Genomic DNA, 22,190 nt, shown 5'->3' with positions numbered 1-22,190 from the left:
ATTTCATTGTGGTTTGAATTTGCATGTCTCTAATGACTAATGATATGAGCATCTTTTCATTTGCTTATTGGCCATTCATATATCCTTGGAGAAATATCTATTCAGATATCTTTTTGCTCATTTTAAAAATTGGGTTATTTTTCTTTGTATTACTGAGTTGTGGGAGTTCTCTTATTCTAGATACATAGACTTTGTCACACGTATGATTTGCAAATATTTTCTCCCATTTTGTAGGTTGCCTTGTCACTTGCTTTATTGGGTCTTTGGTACATAAAAGTTTTAAATTTTGATGGAAGTCCAAAACAACCTCATTTGCTTTGGTTGCTTGTGCTTTTGGTGTCATATCTTTAAACTCAGTGCCAAAGCCAAGGTCATAAAGACTTCCCCTTATATTTCCTTTTATTTACCTGTATGTTGTTTTAGCTCCTACATTTAGGTCTCCAATCAATTTTGAGTTAATTTTTATATACGGTGTGAGGTAGGTGTTCAACTTCCTTCTTTCACGTATCGAAATCCAGCTCGGCCTACACCATTTGTTGAAGAGACAAATGGGGGTTCTTTCCCCATTAGATTGTCTTGGCACCTTGTCCATCAGTTGAACTTAGATATACAGCTTTATTTCTGGATTCTCAGTTTCTTCCACTGCTGTATACGCTTGGTCTTCTCTTGTCCCATATCGTTAATTATTTAGTTTGTATTTATTTGAAACACTAGAGGGACTCCGTTATTACTATTATAATCTTTTGTTGCTAACAAATGTTCATGGTAAACAATTTAAAACACACAAGTGCCCAAAGTGAATGTCCTGCCCCAGCTGCCCCTGAGCCCACTTGCAGGATGTACCCATTGTGTTTCCTGTGTAGCCTCATTGATGTTTACCTCTGAGTAGATACATGCATTTGTGTGTATGTATTCTTTCTTTCTCTCTCTAAAATACTAAAAAAAATTGAGCTATACAAAGGGTTCTATGACTTTAAAAAATCAGGAGCATTATCCTCTAAACCCTTCCATGTTAGTTGTACGTTTTACCTCATTCTTTCTTTTTTTTTTAAAGTTTATTTGAGAGAGAGAGAGCAAGCGAGCAGGGGAGGGGCAGAAGGAGAAGGAGAGAGAGAATCCTAAGCAGGCTCTGCACTAACAGTGCAGAGCCGATGCGGGGCTCGATCTCACGAACTATGAGATCATGACCTGAACCGAGATCAAGAGTCAGACGCTTATCCAACTGATCTACCCAGGCACACCTACCTCTTTGTTTGTTTGTTTGTTTCTTTCTTTGTTTCTTTCTCTTTCTTTCCTTCTTTCTCTTTTTCTTTCTTTTCTTTCTTTTTAATGTTTATTTATTTTTGAGAGAGAGAGAGAGAGAGTGTGTAAGGGAGGGGCAGAGAGAGGGAGACACAGAATCTGAGCTGTCAGCACAGAGCCTGATGCAGGGCTTGAACCCACGAGACATGAGATCATAACCTGAGCTGAAGTCGGTCACTTAACCAACTGAGCCACCCAGGTGCCCCTACCTCATTCTTTCTTAATGGCTCCATAATATTTCGTAGAAGATGTACACCATCATTTCCTTAACTAGTTCCGTATTGTTGCATATTTATGTTTTTTCCTTTTTTTGTTTTGTTTTGTTTTGTTTTGTTTTTTTCTATTCCGTTTCTGCCCTGTACATGTGGGAGCAGTTTTCTCGGCTGGATACCTGGAAGTGGAGTTGCTGATTATGGCTTTTGTCTTAAAGTCATCTTTAACGTTTTTCCCTCAACTGTGCTTTATGATGCCTTACACATATTAGGTACTTAATAAATATTTACTGAAGTGAACTCTAAAGGGTTTTTATTCTGGATTTATCCCTAGCTTGCTGTTTCATTTCAGTAAACTGTTTTATGACACCCTCATGCCTATTTCACTTCCTCTGAAATGAATGAAAGTGTCGGTTATCCAGTCTTCATTTAGCGGGAGCCGTGGTGGAAGGGGTCCAGCCGGGTTGCGATGTCTGCTCCATGTGTGGTGCCGGGGGTACACGGGGGCGGGGGGGGGTAGGAGGTCGCCCCGGCCCTCCAGGTGTTTGCACATCTTTTGGATGAGGCAGGTAGGGCCTGCGATGCTTCCCTAAGAGCACACGTGTTGTGGTGGGAGTAAAACGGAAGGGGACAATGGATGCTTATCTTGGGTGCTGTCCATGGAGGAGGGACACTGAGATGCCCTCAAAGGAAGGGGAAATTTTGGACAGGTGGAGACGTACTGGGGACGGACCGCTGATGGTGGTTCTGGGCAGAGGAGCTGCGCAATGAATGCGGAGGAGGTGAGGAAGGTGGCCCCATGGCGTGCAGAGTGTGTGCAGGGAGCAGCAGGAAACAAAGCTGGAAAGCGGGCAGAGGACGTGCGCTGGGCGGCCCACATGGGGCTTTGGCACCAACCTGTGAGGCGTTGGGCCACCTTGAGAGGTTTTGAGGAGGATTATGTTATTGAAGTTGGTCTGGAGGAAGTGGTGCGCTCAGGGGCATGGATGAAGGGCAGTCTGCATTTCCAGAGGTTTCTATGATGTAACTTTTTCCCTGTCCCTCTCTTCCCATCCTCACCTCTTCTCCCAGCTGTCCGAGAATGTGGTTAACCGCATGAAGGATCCCAACCAGCCTTGCAAAGCTGGGGAGCCAGCTCCGCCTCCTGCCCCTCCGCCTTCTACGCCTTCTACGGGCGGCTCCTCCAAAGGCCCCGAGAAAGGTATGGATGGTTGCAAGGACTCTGGGGGACGGGGGTGGGGTGGGGAAGCGGTGGCAAGTAGCCTTCCTGTCAGAACAGATTTGACAGCCAGTGTGGCTCCCGTTTGTCTCTGGGTGACGTTTCTGGTAACTGCTTTTCGGGAGAGTGTGGCTTTCTGCGCATGACAGCACCTTTGCTCAGAGCACGTGTGCCTGGGGCCAGACCGGCTTGCCTCACTATTCCAGTTTCTCAATGAGTGACAAATGAGGCCGAAGGGCTTGGTTCGGCAATGCAGGTAAGAAGTCGCTGTTGAGGACCCGAGAGAAGCTTTGCCGTTACTGTTTGGCGTGGTTCAAAGAATGACAGGGATTTATGGGAATCGGGGCAGCGTGGGGGAACTGAGGCCATGACTTGGGCATTGGCCTCAGCGTCTCGAAGCAAGCCCTCATGTGAGGCGGTCCTTGGCCCGGCTGCTGGGATGGGTCACCGTGGCCTCCTGGAAGGGCCCGCCAGCCCGCCTGTTTCAGGAGTTTCTCTTCCCATGCCTACGCTGGCCGGAGCTCATTTATCCCTCTTCTGTGGGGCCCATAACAGATGAGGACATTTGTGCTTTTCTCTGAATGACTTTCAGCAAACAAAGGAATGCGACAATTTCAGAAAGGATATAAGGTGCAGAAATACTAAGATATTACCCTTAAGGAAAGTCCTTGGGGCCGCTGCTGCTCTGTCCCATAAACACTTGTTTATGAGAAGCTGGGTCTTAGGTATCGCCTGCAACTTGTCTTTTCTGCCAGTCTTCCGTATGAGGTTGTAACATTGGAGAAGGCAGGAGCTGTATCCTGTCCACTCAGCGTTTGCTGACTGCTGGCCGGGGATCAGGGCGCGTGTGCCGGGTGCTGGCGCACAGCGATGAGTACACGGGGATGCCTCCCTTAACGGCTCACGGCTCTAGTGAGGGGGCTGGATGTGTAACCCTGTAGGGTACAAGTATTGTGATGTCCTAGAAGCATGCCTGTGGCCAGGGTAGCACAGAGGCGTGCCTCATTATTTTAGGGAGGGGCTTCAAGGGGAGATGATGTTTAAACTGGATTTTGAAAGATAGAGCAGTGGTTCAGGTATTCGCCTCTGCATTAATAGAGGCCCAGAGGTATGGTACAGCCTGGCCTGTGTGGGGCCCTCGGAGCGATTTGCTATCTCTGGAGTACAAAGTGCGAGGAAAGGGGAGCTGTCGGGCGGTGTTCAGGGGCCAGGTCACAGACCTCTGTGCAGTGGCCAGAGAGCTCTGCCTGCATACTTGCAGCCAGGGACTCTGGCCAGGCCTTCTACCAGCTCTTCCCTGTATTGTCTGCTTCAGGGCTCCTGAATCTGCCCTGAGATCTTTTTGAGTATCAGTGAAGGGGTGAGTGAGATTCTTGAAACCCTCACATGATGCTCTTTTCCTTTAACAAAAAGGGTGGCTCCCCCGATACCTACAGCAGCTGGTGAGAGAGGGGGTTGAAGAGGGCTGTAACCCAGTACACTTAAAACAAATTTTCTTTTAACATTTATTTACTTTTGAGAAACAGAGCATGAGTGTGGGAGGGGCAGAGAGAGAGGGAGACACAGAATCAGAAGCAGGCTCCAGGCTCTGAGCTGTCAGCACAGAGCCTGACGCAGGGCTCGCACTCATGAACCATGAGATCATGACCTGAGCGGAAGTAGGACTCTTCACCGACTGAGCCACCCAGGCGCCCCACCCAGTACACTTTCATAAACTGAATTAACTGGGGAGAGGGAAAAAGTGATGAAAGAAGCCAAGAATGCCAAAATGTATCATGCACACGTCCGTTTTGACTTCGGAAGCTAAAAGAGGCCTTGGTTTTAGTGTTTGGTAGGTTTTAGCAGTTCAGGGAGCAAGAGTGTTGGTTCATTTGTCATTTGGTTTTAGTTGTAACAAAGTATTTTACTGTTTAAACGATTGTGAGTTTGAGTTTCTGAGTGCTGAAGAATAGTCAGCATAAATGGGCTGTCTTGAAGTTGACTAATTTTAAGATATTTTTACTTTTAAAATCAGTGTTTGCTTTTATTTTAGCGATGGAACAAGATTAGAGAAAGAAGTTAAAATTAAATCCTTATGTCACACCATACCTCAGAATAAATGTCAGAGGAAATAAAAGATTTAAATGTACGAATCGAAACCATAAGAGTACAATAATAGTACATACAAGTACAATAAGTAGATTTTCTAAGCACTTCATCAAGTGAAGAAACCCTGAGTTGAGACAAAAAGTGGGAAGTGTAACTATAAGAAATTAGGCAACTTAGAAAAAATAAATGAAGAATGAATGATAAACTAGGGAATTGTCACACGACAGAGTATTAATAGTCCTAATATTGAGAGTTCTTAAAGCTCTGTGACAACTCAGTAGAAAATGTGCACAAATCATCATAAACATGTGATGAGATTCTCCGCTTGGCTAATAGCGAAAGACACACGTAAAATAGTGCCACTAAGGGGGCAGTGAAGTGGACAGGCGCCTGCGTGGAAGGTGGGAGTGTGGGTCAGTGTCGCAGTCTCTGCCACAGGTAGATATGTTATTTTTGTAGTTATGACAAGAGAAAACTGTATGGAAAGCAAAAGTAAATATGATCAATTACATGTCAATAAAAGCTGCTGTAAGTAAACAAATGAGAACAGGGAGCCTTATGTCAAAGGAAAAACTGGGTAACAGTTTACTAATTTTTACTCCCATTTGAGAGCCTGGCATGTTACCACAAGGCACTTGGGTGTGCCCTCCGCACTGGCCGGAGCACAGCCATGCCCATCCTTCTGTGAGTGGTGGTCTCAAGCATGAAGCATAGGGTGATTACTTTTGGAAGTGCCTCCCCGAAGGGTTGAGTGCTGGAGCCTCCGAATTCAGCATGCTTTAACAGGTCTTTGCAGTGGGATAGCAAGTCCTCACGGATTCTCTCCCAAAGCCTGGTTCTTTCACAGTTTTCTTGTGCAGCCTGAGACTCTGCTGCTTTAGAAACCTGTGTTGGAGATGAGGGACATGTGGCCAAGGCCACAGAAAGTGTTGAGCTTTGGCTGAAAGATGGTTTGGGAAGGGTGAAGGCGGTGGGGAGAGGGAAGGGTGACAAAACCTTCAGTGTCACCAAGTGGTGGCGACTGTGGAGTGGATTGGGTTTCTTGGAAATTGCCAAGGTCATGGCTGTCAAGAGGTAGCTCCCCTCTAACAATATCAGAGGTGATGCAGGTGGAGTGATAGATAAAATGTTATTAATGTGGAGGTGTTTGCCACTCTTAAGACTAGAGATCTGTAGAATGGGCTACTAAGGGAAACACTGAAGGAGCTGCCCCACTACTCCCCTCAAAAGGATGCGGGTGGCTGGCCTTTCTGCATGAGGCAGAGGAGAGGGTTCCCTCAGCCTTTCTGGGCCGGCGTTTGGGAGATGACCTAGATTCGAGGTAATTGCAGAATGAGGAGTGATGGGTTGGGAACACGGCACTCAAGTGGCTGTGCCTGCTGCTCACCCCAGGCAGTGAGCAGTCCTGGTAAGAACGAGGGAACAGATGGCCTTCGGGCTGTGCCTCTCCAGGCTGGCTGGGTCAAGGGTGTGTTCTGTGTCTGTAAGGCGTATCCATCCAGGGTGGTGCCCTCCTGAGCCCTCTCCCAGGTGACTGCCATGCCTTCGTTGATCCCGAGGAGCTGCTGACTGGCCTTTTCTTCTCATCCCTTCGCAGACTCCAAACCGCCCAGGTCTGAGTATGGTGGTGGCCGTCAGCCCTCGGGGGTGGAGGAGGATTTCCTCAAAAGGTAAGCCCAGGTGTCCATTCATCCCTGGCCCTGCGCTCTGATGGAGCGTTCTCTCCTCTCGGGGTATCTTCCCCTTGCCCGAAGGTCTGAGCGCTTGTCTTACCTACACTGCACGAGAACCCTACCGGACAGGGGGCGCTGGGCCTAGTTTAAGGTGATTGCTGACGTTCTTAAAAATACACTTTAAAAAGCTAGGACTAGCGGGGTGCCTGGGTGGCTCAGTTGGCGAGCGTCCGACTTCAGCTCGGGTCACGATCTCATGGTTTGTGGGTTCGAGCCGCACATTGGGCTCTCTGCTCTTACCACAGAGCCTGCTTCAGATCCTCTGTCCTTCCCTCTCTCTGCCCCTCCCCTGCTCATGTTTTCTCTCTCTCTCTCAAAAAAAAAAAAAAAAAATATATATATATATATATATATATATGTAAAAATAAAAAGTTAGGATTAGCTTTGCACAGTGGCAGTATCGTAGCCAATGAGGTTTATCTGAGGTGCTAATTGAAAACTTTTCCCAGTACCCTGCCATGACAACTTGAAGTATAGTCGGGGTGGAGGGGTGGGGGTGGGGGGAACTAGGACTAAGTAGCTGAGTGGGTGGACCCTCTGTGCCTGTGTATGCGTGCTGGCATATTTTTAGAGGTAAGAAGAAGAAAGAAAAAGAGCCCACACAATTCTTACTAGTTGCCTAGATGGACCGCTCCAGGCTGTTGGTGACTTTCCATCCACATAGGCCACAACCACGGAGAGCTGGTTACACCTCTGAACCGGCCCCTTCGTGCCCTCCCCTGAGGCTAAAATGGTGGCTAAGGCACAGAAACCCTCAGAGTGCAGGTCTGCATCCTGATTGTGTGCTGCACTAGTGACCTGGGAAGATCACTGCATTTCTCTAGGCCTTGGCGAAGGCCATAACTGGAGGATCTCTTTGACTGGGGTATTGTCAGGATTAAATATGTTAATAAAGCACTGAAGCCCAACACCTGGGAGTTCTCAGTGAACGTTAACTGGTTGTCATTGATTGACTTCCTCTACACCCTTTAGGACATTGGCCTTTGTAACAGAGGACCCAGCGAGGTAGCTTGGGGGGCCCAGTGTCAGCCATAGTCGGGTGGCTCGATCTCAATGAGGTCACCTGAGCTGGGTCTGTTCCATAGTCATGGATTGAAACCCACATTCTAAGAATTTCCCCTCTCTGATCCTAAGAGGCCTCTCCAAGAATAACTAACCTGAACCTTTTTGTTTATTTTTTTGTACTTTTAAATATTTAAAAAATGTTCACCTAACACATGCTAATGAAAGATTCGGGAAGTATATAAAATGGAAAAAAATCACCCATAGATTCATCATCTCAGAATAACCCCTCTTAACATTTTGAAGTGTTTCTTTCAAATGTCTTCTTTCCCCTAATTTAGGATTATTTTTTCAAGTTATATATATTTTTATAGTTTTTTTAAATAAAGTTATATATAATTTTATGTTGTTTTTTTACATAGCTTTATAATTGTTTTCCATTTGTTACACCTGCTTTGTAAACAATTTGATTTTTTTAAGTTTATGCATTTATTTTTGAGAGAGAGAGAAAGAGAAGAGCATGTATGTACACGTGCCAGGGGAGGGGCAGAGAGAGAGGGAGAGAGAATTTCCCCAGTAGGCTCCTTGCTGTCGGCACAGAACCCAATGTGGGGCTTGATCCCAGGAACCGTGAGATCCTGACCTGAGCCGAAACCAAGAGTTGGACGCCTAATCTGCTGAGCCACCTAGGTGCCCCAACAATTTTATTTCTAAAAGTATTGTTTATTGTTTCTCACTTTTTAGATTCACCCTATTGACAAATCTAAGTGTATATTGGTCTAATGATGATATAGTATACCATTGTACCATATATTCTTTAACTTGACCTTGATATTGGACACTTAAGTTGTTTGCATTTTTCTACGCTATAGTAAATAATTCTTGTAAGAGCATCTTGGTGCTAATAACTTTTTTCTGTCTTTAGGATTATTTTACTAGGCAGAATGCCCAGAAATAGGTCAAAGGGTAGGATTACATTCAGGACGGGAGAGTTCAATGTTCCAAACAAAAGACTGCTGTCATCTAAACTGTTCAAGCTTTCAAGTGGAAGCAGAAGAAAGTGGGGCTTCCCACCCCGCCTGCCCACTGTGTAGGAGTGGCTAGCCAGGGATCTGAACCTGTGCCCTGAGATTCTCTGGTTTGGCACGTGGCTGGCTGATTCCTCACCTGGAGGTCAGGTCTCCTTCTTTTCCTAATCCGTCCTGGCTGAGAAAGTATCACTGCATCCCCTTGCCTTGGGGACTGTCACAGATTCCTGATCCTCTCCCGCTGGCCTCAGAGATCCCCTGGCCCCTGCCAGTTGCGGTGTGGACGCAGACCTTTTCTTGGCTACCTTCTGCCGGTCACGCCATCTGCATCTCTCTTCCGGCACAGGTATAAACAGGAGCAGGCCAAGGTCCAGGACGAGTTGTTCCAGGTGGTTACGAGGGAACGAGAGGCAGCCACCAAGCACAGGAGTGCGTCCATGCAGCGGGGGGAGGGCAGCGTTGACCAGGACAAGCGGAAGTCAACCCAGCTGGTGAGTGCAGGTCTTCTGAGCCGGCCTTTTGTGCTCCGGCGGCTCTGGGAGGCGGAGGTTAGGCCCTGGAGCCTGATCTGTATGAGGCCCTGGGGCCTGGCTTCATCTCTGGAGAAAGGGTATCTTTTTGGGGACCAGGGGCTTGAGTTCTTCTAGCCCTGGCTCTGCCACTGACTTGCTTTGCTGCCTCTGGCCTGTATTTTCAGTCTCGGGGGTGCTCAGGTTTATATGGTGAGGGCTGGATCGCTCAGCAGTCTGGTCCCACTCTGAAACTTCATAGTCGTAATGGGTATGTGTGCCAGGAGGGTATGAAGGGAGAGGACTAGGGGCTTGGGGGCATGCAGTAATGAGACGGAGAACACAGTTTTCAAGGTAGGCAGCCTGGGTACGAATCCCAGCTCCCTGCTTACTAGCTTGGGCCCGTCCTCCAGTGTCTGTGAGCCTTGGTGGAGGATTGTGATGTTTGCACACACACAGGATTGCCCAAGGGATTAGGGAAGATGATAACTGTCCAGGATTTAGCATGTGCCTGGCAGATTATAAGAGCGCCCCATTATTGCCGTTACTGTTATTAATACATTTAAGTGATTGGAGACTGTTAGGATTCTTACTGCCGTGAGTGAAGGCTTTATTTCACAATACCAAAAGTCTCAAAATGTCCCAGGGTTGACTAATTCAGGGGCTCACTGGCATCATCATGGAGCCCCGCCCTCCTTCCACTCTGCCGGCCTCAGTGTGCCAGTGCACTCTCCGGCCAGACACCCCCACAGTTCAAAGATAGCTGCCCTGCTCCCTACCAGGTCTTCTGCAGATGGGGCCACCCTCAGAAGAAGAGAAGACTTTCCTGGAAGCCCCCAGCAGAAAGCCTCTGACATCACATTGGCCTGAATTGCATCAGGTGCCCATGGCTAACCCAGTCCTCTGCAGAGGAACGGGGGGGCTCCACTGATTGAAGCGAGGGCTCCTTTCTAGTCACATGGGGCAGCGGGTGGGTATCCAGATAGAATCAGGGCTGACGGTAATAATTCTTCCAGTTCCGTTTCCATGTGGGAAAACCCCCGCACGTCCAAGAAATTCTCTGACACCAGCTGGGTGTCCTACAGTTAAACTCCGTCTTCAGGCTCCAGAGGGTAAGGGCTCAGTGCACAAGACTGCCCCTTCCCCCACTTCAGACGCCAGTCAAAGTCCAGGTTATCACCTGTGCCTCTGGCTGACTGGTTGTTAATTAGAGGTTCCCATGACCCCCTTGTTTGACTGATTTGCTAGAGTGGCTCATGGAACTCAGGGAAACATTTAACTTCCTAAAAGGATTATAAAAGGATTTAGCTCAGGAACAGCCATATGAGAGAGGTCCATAGGACCAGGTGTTTAGGGAGAGGATGTTGACCTTCCTTCCGTGTCCTGTGCCAGTGCCCCACTCCCCCAGAACCACTGCATGTTCACCAACTAGAAGCGCTTTAAACCCAGTTGTTTCGGGGTGAAACTGGGGGGGAGGCTTCATTACCTAGGTGTGATTGAGTAAATTGTTGGCCATTGGTGATGGAACTCAACCTCCGGCTCCCCTCCCCTCCCAGGGGCTCGGGTACGGCTGAAAGTTCCAACCCTCTGGTCATTTGGTTGGCTCCACTGATAAGCAGTCCTCATCCTTAGGTCCAGTGTAAAAGTCCTCTCGTTAATGTAAAAAAAGACACCTTTCTCTCTCTCATCACTTTGGAAATTCCAAGGGTTTTAGGAGCTCTGTGCCAGTAACAGTAGATAAAGATTAAATATTTAGTTCTTATTCTAAATCATGAAATCACAGCAAGGAGGTTGGGGAGAGGGGATGGAGGAGTGGCTGTAGCAGCATCTAATATCGTCTGCCTCAGAGGCCATGGGCTGTGAGGCGAGCACCTGTCTCAGGTGGGTTGCCTGATGTACCCTGGGCTCCACAGAAGGAAGTTGGGGACGCAATGAGACCACGTGGGACTGTGCCCTGGGTTGTGGTGGAGAGGAAGGCCTCTGCAGAGACCTGGAAAGCTGCGGCAGGTACAGAAGGAATGCTGGTTGAGCTAGGCCCTCTGGGAAATATGAACAATGTAGGGTCCTTGCTCTTAGGAAATTTTCAGTCTAGCGGGGAAGACAGATTTAAACCAAAAACTTAGAAAAAGGGCAACTTGGTGACAGTAAGCGTGAAATGGAGGTAAGGTTGATGTGCTTGGGAATGCAAAGGCAGGGGTGCACCTGCTGGTAGCAGACATGACTTTGACTCAGCCTTGAGCGATATGGGGCCCCCAGGCTGAGGGAGCATCTGGGGGGAGACAGGTGGGTGTGGAAGGAGGTGATGGGACACAATGAGAGAGGTGAGTGAGGCGTGAAGCCACCTCATAGAAGGCCTCAGACACCTCGCAAACTTGACCCACAGAATAGCTCGCCATCACTCTGAAACCGCGGAGGAGTCCCTGGAGTTCATCAGGATGACGATGATGTGATCTGACTTGTGTCTTTAGAACCCTGTGGCTTCCTGGTGAAGAATCAGTTGCTGCAGAGAGAAACTGGGGTGAGGACATGGTTTTAGAGAATCTTGCAGTGAGTCTCTGAGGGGCAGGCAGGTTGTCACCCCTTGGCAGGGTGCTGACAGCCAAGTTGAAAGGACCGTTGTTCTGGAGATGAAGGGTTAATCAACATGGCATGAGCAAACCAAGTTGGCCACGTGGGACAGTCACCTAGCATGGAAAATTGCAGCCTACACATGTGGTGTCTCTTCATTCTCACCTGGAATGTGTTAATTTTGATGAAAGGGAATTCACAACTTCCTTTCTTTCTCCTGTAAAGGAGAAGGCTGGGTCCCCGCCTCCTTGAGACTGTCCTTGGAGGAGAACCTTTACAAGCGGGAAGAGGCTTAAATGACCTTCACCACAGGTGTGTGGGTTTTCTTTTTTAATAAAGGAAAACTTTCAAATAATATGCATTCTACGCCCCCCAGTTTCTGGATGGATAATGCTCTTCTGAACCTGAGTTCTTAAGGAAGAGCGAAGCAAGTGACTTCCTTCGTTTTGAAAATGTTGGTTCACTACTTTTGTGGGTGTTCCATTTTTTGGCTGTCCAGCATCCATCTGTCCATGCAGTTAGTGCCCTGTTTTCTTTTGGGATTTACCCGTCTCCTGTTGTGTGTTATCTCGGTGGGATTGCAATTCCAGTGCCCAGCTTCCTTGATGGAAGCTAGATCTCCTTTCTCCCCTGGCCTCGGGATAGCCAGGGCCCAAGGGCAGCCAGTCGAACCCTTTTTCTGAGGCCTTTTTGTTTTGAGTGAGTGCGGAGGTCGGGGTAGGATTGCTCACTGTAGCCGAGGGTTGCTCGTGAAGACCTTCATCTAGTGAGGCTGTCTTGCTGTCTCCCGTACCTCCACGATGCCCACTCGTTTCTGTCTGGCTCTCCTGCCTTCTTTAGGATCGAATCACCTGCCGATTACCTGCGGTCAGCTCTCCTTTGCTTGAGTTAGCTGGAGTTGGTTTCTGTTGATTGGTGCTGTAGCAGATGCAAGGGGACACACGAATGTGGTTTTGAAGGCTTCAACCAGTCAGTGCTCAATGCGAACAGAGGAGAAAGGAAGTTAGGACCGGGCCCTGTTTTGTATGTCAGCAGGGGCGTGAGGCACTCACCTTTATGCTGAGCAATGTCACAGCCATCACTTCCATTTGGGTTGTTGTGGTTGGCAGGGACTTTTAGTGGAGATAATTCCTTAAAAAATTTTTTTTTAAAACACTTACTTATTTTTGAGACAGAGACAGAGCATGAATGGGGGAGGGTCAGAGAGAGAGGGAGACACAGAATCTGAAACAGGCTCCAGGCTCTGTGCTGACAGCAGGGCTCGAACTCACGGACCATGAGATCATGACCTGAGCCGAAGTCGGACACTTAACTGACAGCCACCCAGGCACCCCAGATAATTCCTTTTTAAAAAAAAAAAAAAGTTTATTTATTTATTCTGAGAAACAGAGAGAGAGAGAGAGAGAGAGAGAGAGAGAGAGAGAGAGAGAGAGAGTGAGCACGTGTGTGAGTGGGGTAGGGGGAGGGACAGAGAGAGAGAGAGAATCCCAAGCAGGCTCCACACTGGCACCGTGGAGCCTGATGTGGGGCTCGAGCTCACAAACCGTGAGATCATGACCTGAGCTGAAATCAAGAGTCGGACACTTAACTGACTGAGTCACCCAGGTGCCTCGAGTGGAGATAATTTCAAAACTGGGCTTGTGCTTTAGAATATTTAAATAAAAGGAGAAAGAAGAACCTGAACAGAAGCATAGAGAATTTTCTTTTCCTCATCCAAGTCTTCCACATGTGCGGATTGAAGGAGCCTGGTGGTCAGAGCACTTAAGGTTCTAGTGTTTGGATCACAGCACATCCTCCTAGCCTCGGGGCCAGGTTGGACCCGGAGGCGAGCGTGGTATGGTCTCCGGCTATATGAGCTGGCCTCCTACTTCTTTCTCCTTGGTGCCTTCTCTCTTTGCCCAGTGTCCTCAAGCCCTGCACCCTTGAACCTGTAGCCTTGTCTGGAGGACTTTCTTTCGAGTGTGCTGAGTTCAGTTCGGCATTTAATGTGCTCTCCTGCCCTCTCTTTTGCCTCTGACTTTTACAATATTGATTTTTTAATCTTCTGCATGAGGGAATAATTCAGCTCATTATTAGGAAAAGTTCATAAAACTAATGATGAGGAAAGATAATAATTTTTATAACCTACTTCTGATGACAGAAGTGTTCCCATTTCCTATTTAGCAGTAGGGGGCTGTTTTGGAATATATTTGTACGTGTTTCTGTCACTTGAAGACTGGTAGGGTCCCAGATATCATTGGGGTGAAGGCCCTAGGGGGTCATCGGAGCTCCTGTTAGTGACGTATGCTTTCCTTTGAATTGGGGGAGGATGTTTGGAGTCCCAAATGTTCTAGAGAGAAATCAGAACAGAGTAGTTTCTTGGGCTGAGTCTCCTGATGGGCAGAGCTCTACTGTAGGGGAGAATGAGATTTGTGACCTTGCCTGTTGGATTCCTGACACATTGTTAGGTATGGGCTTGCAGTATACCTAACAGGAAGCAAAAACTTTCATTTCATTTAATTTCTCTTTTGGTGAACGATTCTTTCATTATTTTCTATCTATATTCTCTGTGTGCCTATTATGTTAGGCCCTAGGTTCATTTCTTGATAAATGGAAATAAATGAGAAACAGCTTCTGATCTTGAGAAGCTCTGTTCATTAGGGGATGTAAGTATTCTTGGAAGTGACTGGACAGCGTTATAGTGTCTGACCAAAGGGACAGGGGGACACTAGAGGAGGAAACAGGCAGTGACAACGGCCTCTTCCTGGCGGGTCGAGAAAGTCTTCTGTGGGGAGGTCACCCATGGGCTGGTTCTTGAAGACTCAGGAGAGGCTCTCCTGGTGGGGAAGGCTGAGAAAAAGTGTTGCTCATGAAGGACGCAGCTAGAGCGGAAGCCGGGGGTGGGTGGGGACACGCCGCCTGGCCACTGCGAGTAGGGTGTGGCAGGCAGGTGTGCGCCTGGGATGCAGTTCTGCAAGTCTGATGGTGACCTTCCAGAGAGGGTTTTCTTACTCCTCAAAAGAGATGCACGAGGAGAGAATTTTTCTTCCACTGGACGGTGGATATGGGGAAAGGCCTGAAATAGCGGATGAAGAAGTTGGGACCAAATCCTTCTTCTGCTGGACAGAAGCTGTGAGTGCTTCTCTGCCTGGATGTGGCCCCTCACCTGAGGACTTGCCCAAGAATGGCTGTCCTGCTCGGCTTTCCAGTTTGCGGCGGCAGTGGGGGGAGGGGAGGGTTGATCTTTTTATTGTTCAGACTCTCTAAGAAGCTGCCACATTAGGTCTCTGAAATCTGTAGCCAGGATTTGAGGAAAATGTCAGATTTGGAAGTTTTTTTTTTTTTTTTTTTCAACGTTTATTTATTTTTGGGACAGAGAGAGACAGAGCATGAACGGGCGAGGGGCAGAGAGAGAGGGAGACACAGAATCGGAAACAGGCTCCAGGCTCTGAGCCATCAGCCCAGAGCCCGACGCGGGGCTCGAACTCACGGACCGCGAGATCATGACCTGGCTGAAGCCGGACGCTCAACCGACTGCGCCACCCAGGCGCCCCAGATTTGGAAGTTTTTGAGTTGCAGGTTTCTGAACTCCTGAGTGAGGTGGACCATTTATTTTGGTTTCATTATAGCTACACCCCTTCTTCCTAGTTCCCCCTCCTACATCTTCGTCAGTCTTGTTCCTCAGCTTACAAGCTCCTCGAGGATAGGGGCTGTGGCAAGATCATTTTGGTCTCCTTAGTAGTGCTCAGGGAATTTTAGAGGCACAAGGATGGTTAGGGAATGGCAGAGCTCAAGTGGATGAGGGGTGCGGGGCAGTGCCCCCTGCAAATAGGTGGAAGCAGGTACCCGGATAGCAGCTCACAGGTCTCTCCTTTTCAAACAATAAAACAGATGCTCACAAAACCTAGCAGCCTTTCAGTGTCACGATCTCTTGGAGTCGACTAGTTTACGTGACTCCTAATCAGAGACTTACAGACTTTGGGCTTAACTTGTGTGGACAAAGGCCCGAGGGTGGGCTGGTGACTCAGGCCCGGGGTCAGGCCTCACTCTAGCTGATAATGCAGCTGAGGAGGCCTGACGCCTAGGGGCAGCGACTTGGCATCGCTGTTTGTTTTAGAACTTTGTGGCTCGGGACTCCGGTGGCCTTGTCCTGACACTTCCTCCAATTTGAGCTACGGATAGAGATCCTGAATTCCCATGGAGATCTGTTTGTCAGCACCTAGATGGTTGGTAAAAGCCATCATCTGAAGAGAAAAAAAAAATGGGCATGTCATCCACAGCCCCTTTCTTTACTTCCCTAAATCTTGCAGTCTGTTTTTTTCTAGATTAGATCAGGGATTGACACACTTTCTCTGTAAAGAGCCAAAGAGTAAATATTTTAGATTTTTGCAGGCCACATATGGCCTCTGTCACATATTCTTTTGTCATTGTTGTTTTTACGGCTCTAAAAAATGTGAAAAAACCAAAAACCACAAAACATTCTTAGCTCAGAGGCCATGCCAAAAGAGGTGATCGGTTGGATTTGTCTGGTGAGCTGTAGTTTGCTGACCCCCAGGCTCGACAGTGCAGCTCCAAAGATTGTAATTTTTTGAGTCTGTCTGAGTCATCAGATGCCACAGGCAGCTGGGGGGCAGTGGTGCTGATGCTGATCCTGGTTCCTCACTGGTTACTGTTCCTGTGAAAAGTTTCACAACATGGCGGTACCTGATAGTTTCAGTCTTCCGATCGGTGAAATGAGGACTTTTCTGGAGACAGTGCAGTGGGCTCTTTGGGAAGACTCATTGCACTTTAACTTCTGATTCTTTTCACATTTGGCATTTTTTTAGAGTTTCCATTTCTCTATTGAAATTCCCTGTCATCTACACATGTTGTCCACCGTTTCCTGTGGATCCTCTAAATGTATTTATCATAATTGTCTAAAGTTTCTGGTAATTCTGACATCTGGGTTATCTCTGGGTTTGGTTCAGTTGATTATTTCCTCTCTTGATAATGGGTCCCATTTTCCTACAGCTTTATGTGCCTTGTAATTTTTTATTGATGCTGGGCATCATGCAGAGAAGAACAGTAGAGGCTGAGGAAAATAGGCTTTATGCCCAGAACTGGCCACTCTTCTTCTTTTGACCGGCCATTAGCATGGGATGCTGGGTAAATTCAGTCTGTATTTAAGCAGGGCGTGGGCTTGGCTTCAGACTCTGTGAGGGTAGGACCCAAACCTGTTTAGGAGGGCTTGGGACCTGGGTAGCACAGGGTTTGTCTGTGCTGTCCTGTTTTCCCATCAGACTTTTGAGAGGCCCCGCTTATCTCACCCCAGGGTGCTTCCTTGCACCTTCTCCAGTGGCTGGCGGCTGCTGGGCGGTGCTTGGTGTAGGGCCTGGAGCACCATGGGCTTCTCTCCATCTTCTGCTGGCCCTATGCGCCTGTGCCTCGGGGGTCCATGGAGGGTATTTCAATCACTTTCCCTGCCCTGTCCCCAGGACTTTCAAACAGTATACATAAGGAGGAAGAGGCTCATAACTCATACCACCTTTATTTCACTCTTCCCTTTGGTTGTCATCATTTTATTTTTTAATTTTTTAAAAGTTTATTTTTGAGAGAGAGTGAGCGAGAAAGAGCATGAGCTGGGGAGGGGCAGAGAGGGAGAAAGAGAGAGAGAGAATCCTGAACAGGCTCCATCTCGTGACTGTGAGGTCATGACCTGAGCTGAAATCAAGAGTCAGATGCTTCACTGACCGAGCCCCCCCAGGCGCCCCCGGTTGTCATCACTTTGAAGCACACTTCACACCCCAAGGAAAATGAAAAGAGCACAGTAGCATGACTGATTTTGCCTCCTCTCTCGATATCCGGCCCGTATGGCTACTGCTGTATGTAGTCCTTCCACTGGGCAGGCGGGCCATCCACAAGGTATGAAGGACGTTCACGGAGCCGACCACCACCATGCCCCATTTGCAGCCACATTCACTCAAAGAGCAAGAATGGGTGTATTCAGAATGTTAGAGAATTAGAATAATTGGAAGGGCAGCTGAGGCTTCTTGGGTTCCTGCTTTCTTCATTAAGGGCCAATTGAAAACTACCTGGCCTCGTGGCCATATGGTAGGATGATTTTTAGAGACAGGAAGACTACAGATAGGCTTGTATGGAAACCGGTTCAACCATATTTTTAGCTGGTTACACACCAAAAAAAGGAACTTTGGTTTATTTTTCATGTATTTTCTACAAACTGGGGGGGGGGGGGGGGAGGGGGAAGGGCATAAAAACCAGTTGGGGACTACGAGCCTGGCGCGTAAGTTCAGGGCTGGCCCCCAGTGCATCAGGACCGGATCGCGGTGCTCGTGGGTGGTTGGTGAGGATCGACTGGCGGAGCCACTGATGGAAGGTGCCCAGCACCCAGGAGCTCCAGGAAGTAGAACGTTGCTCTAGACTAGCGAAGTGGACAGAGCTGTGCCCAGATTAGCCCATCCCTGGGGTCCCTTCACTCGTCTGTGCTGTTTCCTTCTGGAGATAGAAGTGGGACAGACAGGGTTGTGCATTGTTGGGGCACTTCAGCCTTCTTCTCTTCTCCGTTTCCATCCGTGGGCTTACGACATGGGGTTGATGTGAACTGATTCCTAGAACAAACCAGTCATGCAGGCTTCTGGAGAGACAGGCTGGAGTAGTGTGGAGGTGGGGGGCTCACGGAAACACCCTGGTGATGGGCAGCTGCCTGGGGCTTCCCACCTGCATGGTATGGAACACGGGCCCTCCAGCTCAGCATCACTACTTTTTGTCCACCTGGCTGTGTCTCAGGATCACCTGGGAAGTTGGCAAAAATACACAGGCCAGACACAACCGGATCAGACTCTTTGTTTCTATGGCCCTGGAATCTGTATTTTTAACAGCCTCCACCTGATGCTGGGGGAGTAGGCCCAGAGCCAGCTCCTGGACTGATGTTGGGAGCCGGGTACCCCACGGAGGTTGTGCCCCTCTTGCCGTTTGGGCCCCTGAGTGATGGGCAGTGTTCTCACTGGTGTCGTGGCTCCCCACAGTACTCGAGGGCAGGGCTGTGCTAGTTGAAATGTGCGGCAGGTGACTAATAGCTCCCGTCCCCCATGCAGCTTGCTGCCTACATGGATGCCTTTATCAGACTTCCTGGCCTCAAAGGACAGCAGGAGCTCTTTGCTGAGGATAGCTAGGAAAGCGAGTTGGCCCTCTGCTGGCACTGTGCCCCGGCAAGGGTCAGGTGAGCTGGGGTTGGTATTTTGGGGGACAGGTGATAAGAAACTGTTGCCAGAGCGGGCAGTGACAGCTTCAGGGCATGAGGGATGTCAGACTCCCGGAGATGACATGGACTGGGTGCGAGAGCTCGACTCTTAGTTCCTTGCAGCAGCCACCCATGTGATATCTGAGGCAGGTGGCAGGAACAGGAAGAAACCTCCTCAAGGCACATAGACCCACTAGCTGGCTTGTGCCTGGGAGGGCTACTACGGTCTAGTTGCTTCTTGGGTCACTGGTCCCCCAGTGAGCCCAGGGGACCTGAGGGTTGAGCTCCTGGCATTGCCCCTGAGACGTCCGTGAGGCTCCTGTTTACTGTCCACCTCATTAGGTGCATTGCGGTGGTGTCCTTAGGGGCGGAAGAGCTCTGTTTTTCCCTCAGCCGTTGGACACATTTTTAACCACCGGGAAGGTGGTGGTTATCCTGGCAGTGAGAAGGAGGAAGGCCAGGGTGAGGGCATGTGTGACGAGGTGGGGTTGAGGGGTCCCAAGGGACCAGGGGTGTTGTCCGGACATGGTCACCAGGGTGATGCCAGCTGAGCAAGGAGACGATGACTAGCAGTCTCCAGCTGTTTGAGTCCTAATAGAAAGTGGGAGACGCGTGGACTCCTTCTCTTTAAAGAAAGCTATTGCTCTGTGGACTCCTCAGATTAGAACGCAGGGATTTCAGAATCTGTTCCGGAATGGCCCTCCTGCGGGAAGGGAGATCCCAGCCCTTGGGGTAGTGAGGGAGGGGCATTCGGTCCTCTTATTTCAGAAGTTGGGATTCCAAGTGGGTTTTGCACCCTGGCTGATTAGGATTTTGTGCAGCTTCCTCCCCTTCACCGCGTCACGGATCTGCAGATGCCTTCAGTTTTCCCTTCCTGGCTCTGGTGCGTGGCTCAGGTGACCTCTGCTGTGTGCTGACAGAAGCTGGAAATCCTCATTAGCTGCTAACTTTGTTAGGCAAATGGCTGATTGCGGTTCCATTCCTGGTGTCATTGCTTCTAATTAGCAGATCGCATGTCTACGAAAATGTCTCTTAGCACCAGGGATGAGCTAAAGAGGCTGACAGCTGGGGCTGGGATCTGGAGAGAATTGTGAAAGAAGCTTTTTCTCTCAAGCCTCTTGAGGGACTCTGCCATCGACCTCAGCCAGGCTCCTTGGCCTCTGTGTGCCCGATGGGTCCCAGGGGATCTGGGCCCTAGACTTCCTTGGAAAAACCCAGCAGTGGGTGGGCAGGGGGGAGTGACGTGAGCCACCTGACAGGCATCGCAGCGGCAGGTGGTACCTTGCTGCCCTCCTGCTTTGTGTCTTGTGAGAAGCCCGGGACCTGGTTGAGAGTTCAGGGCTTTGGTGTTTTGAGCAGGTCTTGGGCACCGTGGGCAAGCCTGAAGTTGCAGGGAATCCTGAGTCGAGGACGCGGGCTAGAGTTGGGTAGTCTGTGCTGGCAGTGCCGGCCTCCGAGAGGGCGCAGGTGCCTGCCTTGTACCCACGCCACTCCTCCTCTTCTCGAAGCAGTGCCGCCCCCCGCCACTTGCTCCCGCCTGTGGACCGAGCAGGGCTGGCCCTACAGCCCTAACTGATCTTGGCAGTAGTGTGGTTTCCTTTTCTGTCTTGCTCGAGTGAAATTGGGCTGGCGCCTGCCCACTTCTGTGCATGGCTCTAGGATGCCAGCAGGGCTGTGGAGAGGGGAGGGTCATGGTTTATTTTAGGTCTCTTTATGTGGTTTATTCACAGAGTCTTTGGGGAGCTACCATTCTGCCTTTTCCTTTCTCTGAAAAAAGGTTTTAGCTTTGTCAATTAAGCAGATTGCGTTTGCACCCTCGGGTAGACACCACTGCTGGCCACTGGCAAGGTGAAGAATTGCAAAGGGGTTGTTTGGCTGACACACGTCAACAAGTGGGACCACAGAAAAGTCTCAGACATTTCCCCCTTACCTCAGTGTCCACTCAGTGGCTGAGCGAGGTCCCCATCTCAAGCGTCTGGGCTGTAAGATGTGTGCTCTTGGATGGAGCAACATGTGTGTCAGTCAGGAGCAGTTTGGGCTGTAACAGAAGCCCAGGTGGCAGTGGCGTCAGCAGTGGAGGTGCGTGTGTGTGTTTATTTCGTGACTAAGAAGTCTGGGGGCAGATGGCCCAGGCAGGTGCCGCAGCTCAGTGCCTCAGGAGAGAGCCATTGACCTCCTTTCCTTTTGATCTACCATTCTCACTGCAGCTCTCCTCATGGCCTCAGGATGGCTACCGTGTCTCCAGACATCACATTAGTTCTCCAGGCAGGGAGAGGGAAGGCCCCAAAGCCTTGTCCTAGTGAAGTTTAATTTTCTATAGGAGGGAACCCTCTCTCTGAGGACTGTCACCAACACAACTGTGTCACAGGGCCACCTCTGGCTAAAAGAGAAGCCGAGGTAGTAATTTTAGCTGGGCACCTGACCGCCCCCAGAAATCTGGTTTGTTTTTCAAGAAGGGGCTGAATGCTGGTCAGGTGGCAAGTGGCACCTTCTGTAGTGTGGCAATGTAGAAGGAGCCCTACTTCTGGACTGGTTAGATCTGGACACAGATTCGCCAAGTACCCTCTCTGTGGTCTTGGACACCTTCCATAGCCTCCATGAGCCTCAGTTTCCTTGCATGTCAAATGCAAGCACCCAGAGCCGTGAGGGTGCTTCAGTGTCACGATGTAAGGAAAGAAGTCGGCACGCTGGCTGGCAGGTGGAAGGCAGTCTGTGCGTTCCTGTCTTTGCATCATGCCCAGCTCCCCCAAGAGCAGGAGCAGAGAATTCAGCAGGTGGCCACCAGTTCCCCCAAGTGCAGGAGCAGAGAATCCAGCAGGTGGCCAATCTGAGCGTAAAGGGTAGTGGTGGGGACTGACTCCATGGTGGAGAAGGGATGCTCCCAAGGGCAGGCGTGATGACTGTTGCCGGGTGCTGGCTTTCCCGCTGTCCCTCACTGGAGTGGACGTCGTTTATCCGAGGCTCCCGTAGCACCCCTCCCTACCCGCGTGCCTTTATTCTAAAGCAGCCCTTCCAAATCCCGCTGGGCCTTCTCTGCAGGCCTCCAAGTTTGGCTCGAGCTTTTGGTGCCCGTGCTCTCCTGGTTGGTGTTCTCGCCGGTGCCCAGACTGGAGTGTTTTCACGTGCCTTGGGCTCTTGTGTGGCCGAGGGGAGGAGCCCGCTTGCTCACACGCACCCACGTTCTCAGCAGCACCTCCTCTGGCCTTCCTGAGTTCCCACAGGCTTTCACTGGAGGCATTCTCGTGCCCTGCTCTCTGCTATGGCCCGGGTGGTCGGGGAGCAGCTGAGGGGGAGTGCCGAGCAGAGCGGCTCT

The 22,190-nt window shown here is 49.6% G+C and overlaps 1 protein-coding gene across 11 annotated transcripts in view; it reads left to right on the top strand.

Moving 5' to 3' along the window:
- CHCHD6 (coiled-coil-helix-coiled-coil-helix domain containing 6) overlaps positions 1-22,190 on the top strand; it is a 251,285-nt gene that overhangs the window by 17,314 nt on the left and 211,781 nt on the right. For all 11 annotated transcript variants that reach the window (XR_007150377.1, XR_007150378.1, XM_047850157.1 and 8 more), the window contains exons 2-4: positions 2,586-2,715; positions 6,419-6,491; positions 8,931-9,075. Coding sequence is in view for 9 of the 11 variants with exons in the window: in XM_047850157.1 (XP_047706113.1) it covers positions 2,586-2,715; positions 6,419-6,491; positions 8,931-9,075 (348 nt within the window). In the remaining 2 variants the exon portion in view is untranslated. The remainder of the gene's footprint in view (positions 1-2,585; positions 2,716-6,418; positions 6,492-8,930; positions 9,076-22,190) is intronic.

This window comes from Prionailurus viverrinus, chromosome A2 (genome assembly GCF_022837055.1).
Source record: "Prionailurus viverrinus isolate Anna chromosome A2, UM_Priviv_1.0, whole genome shotgun sequence".
NCBI lineage: Eukaryota > Metazoa > Chordata > Mammalia > Carnivora > Felidae > Prionailurus > Prionailurus viverrinus.
Note: the sequence above shows the minus strand (reverse complement) of the source record. Positions and strands in the feature narration are given on the sequence as shown.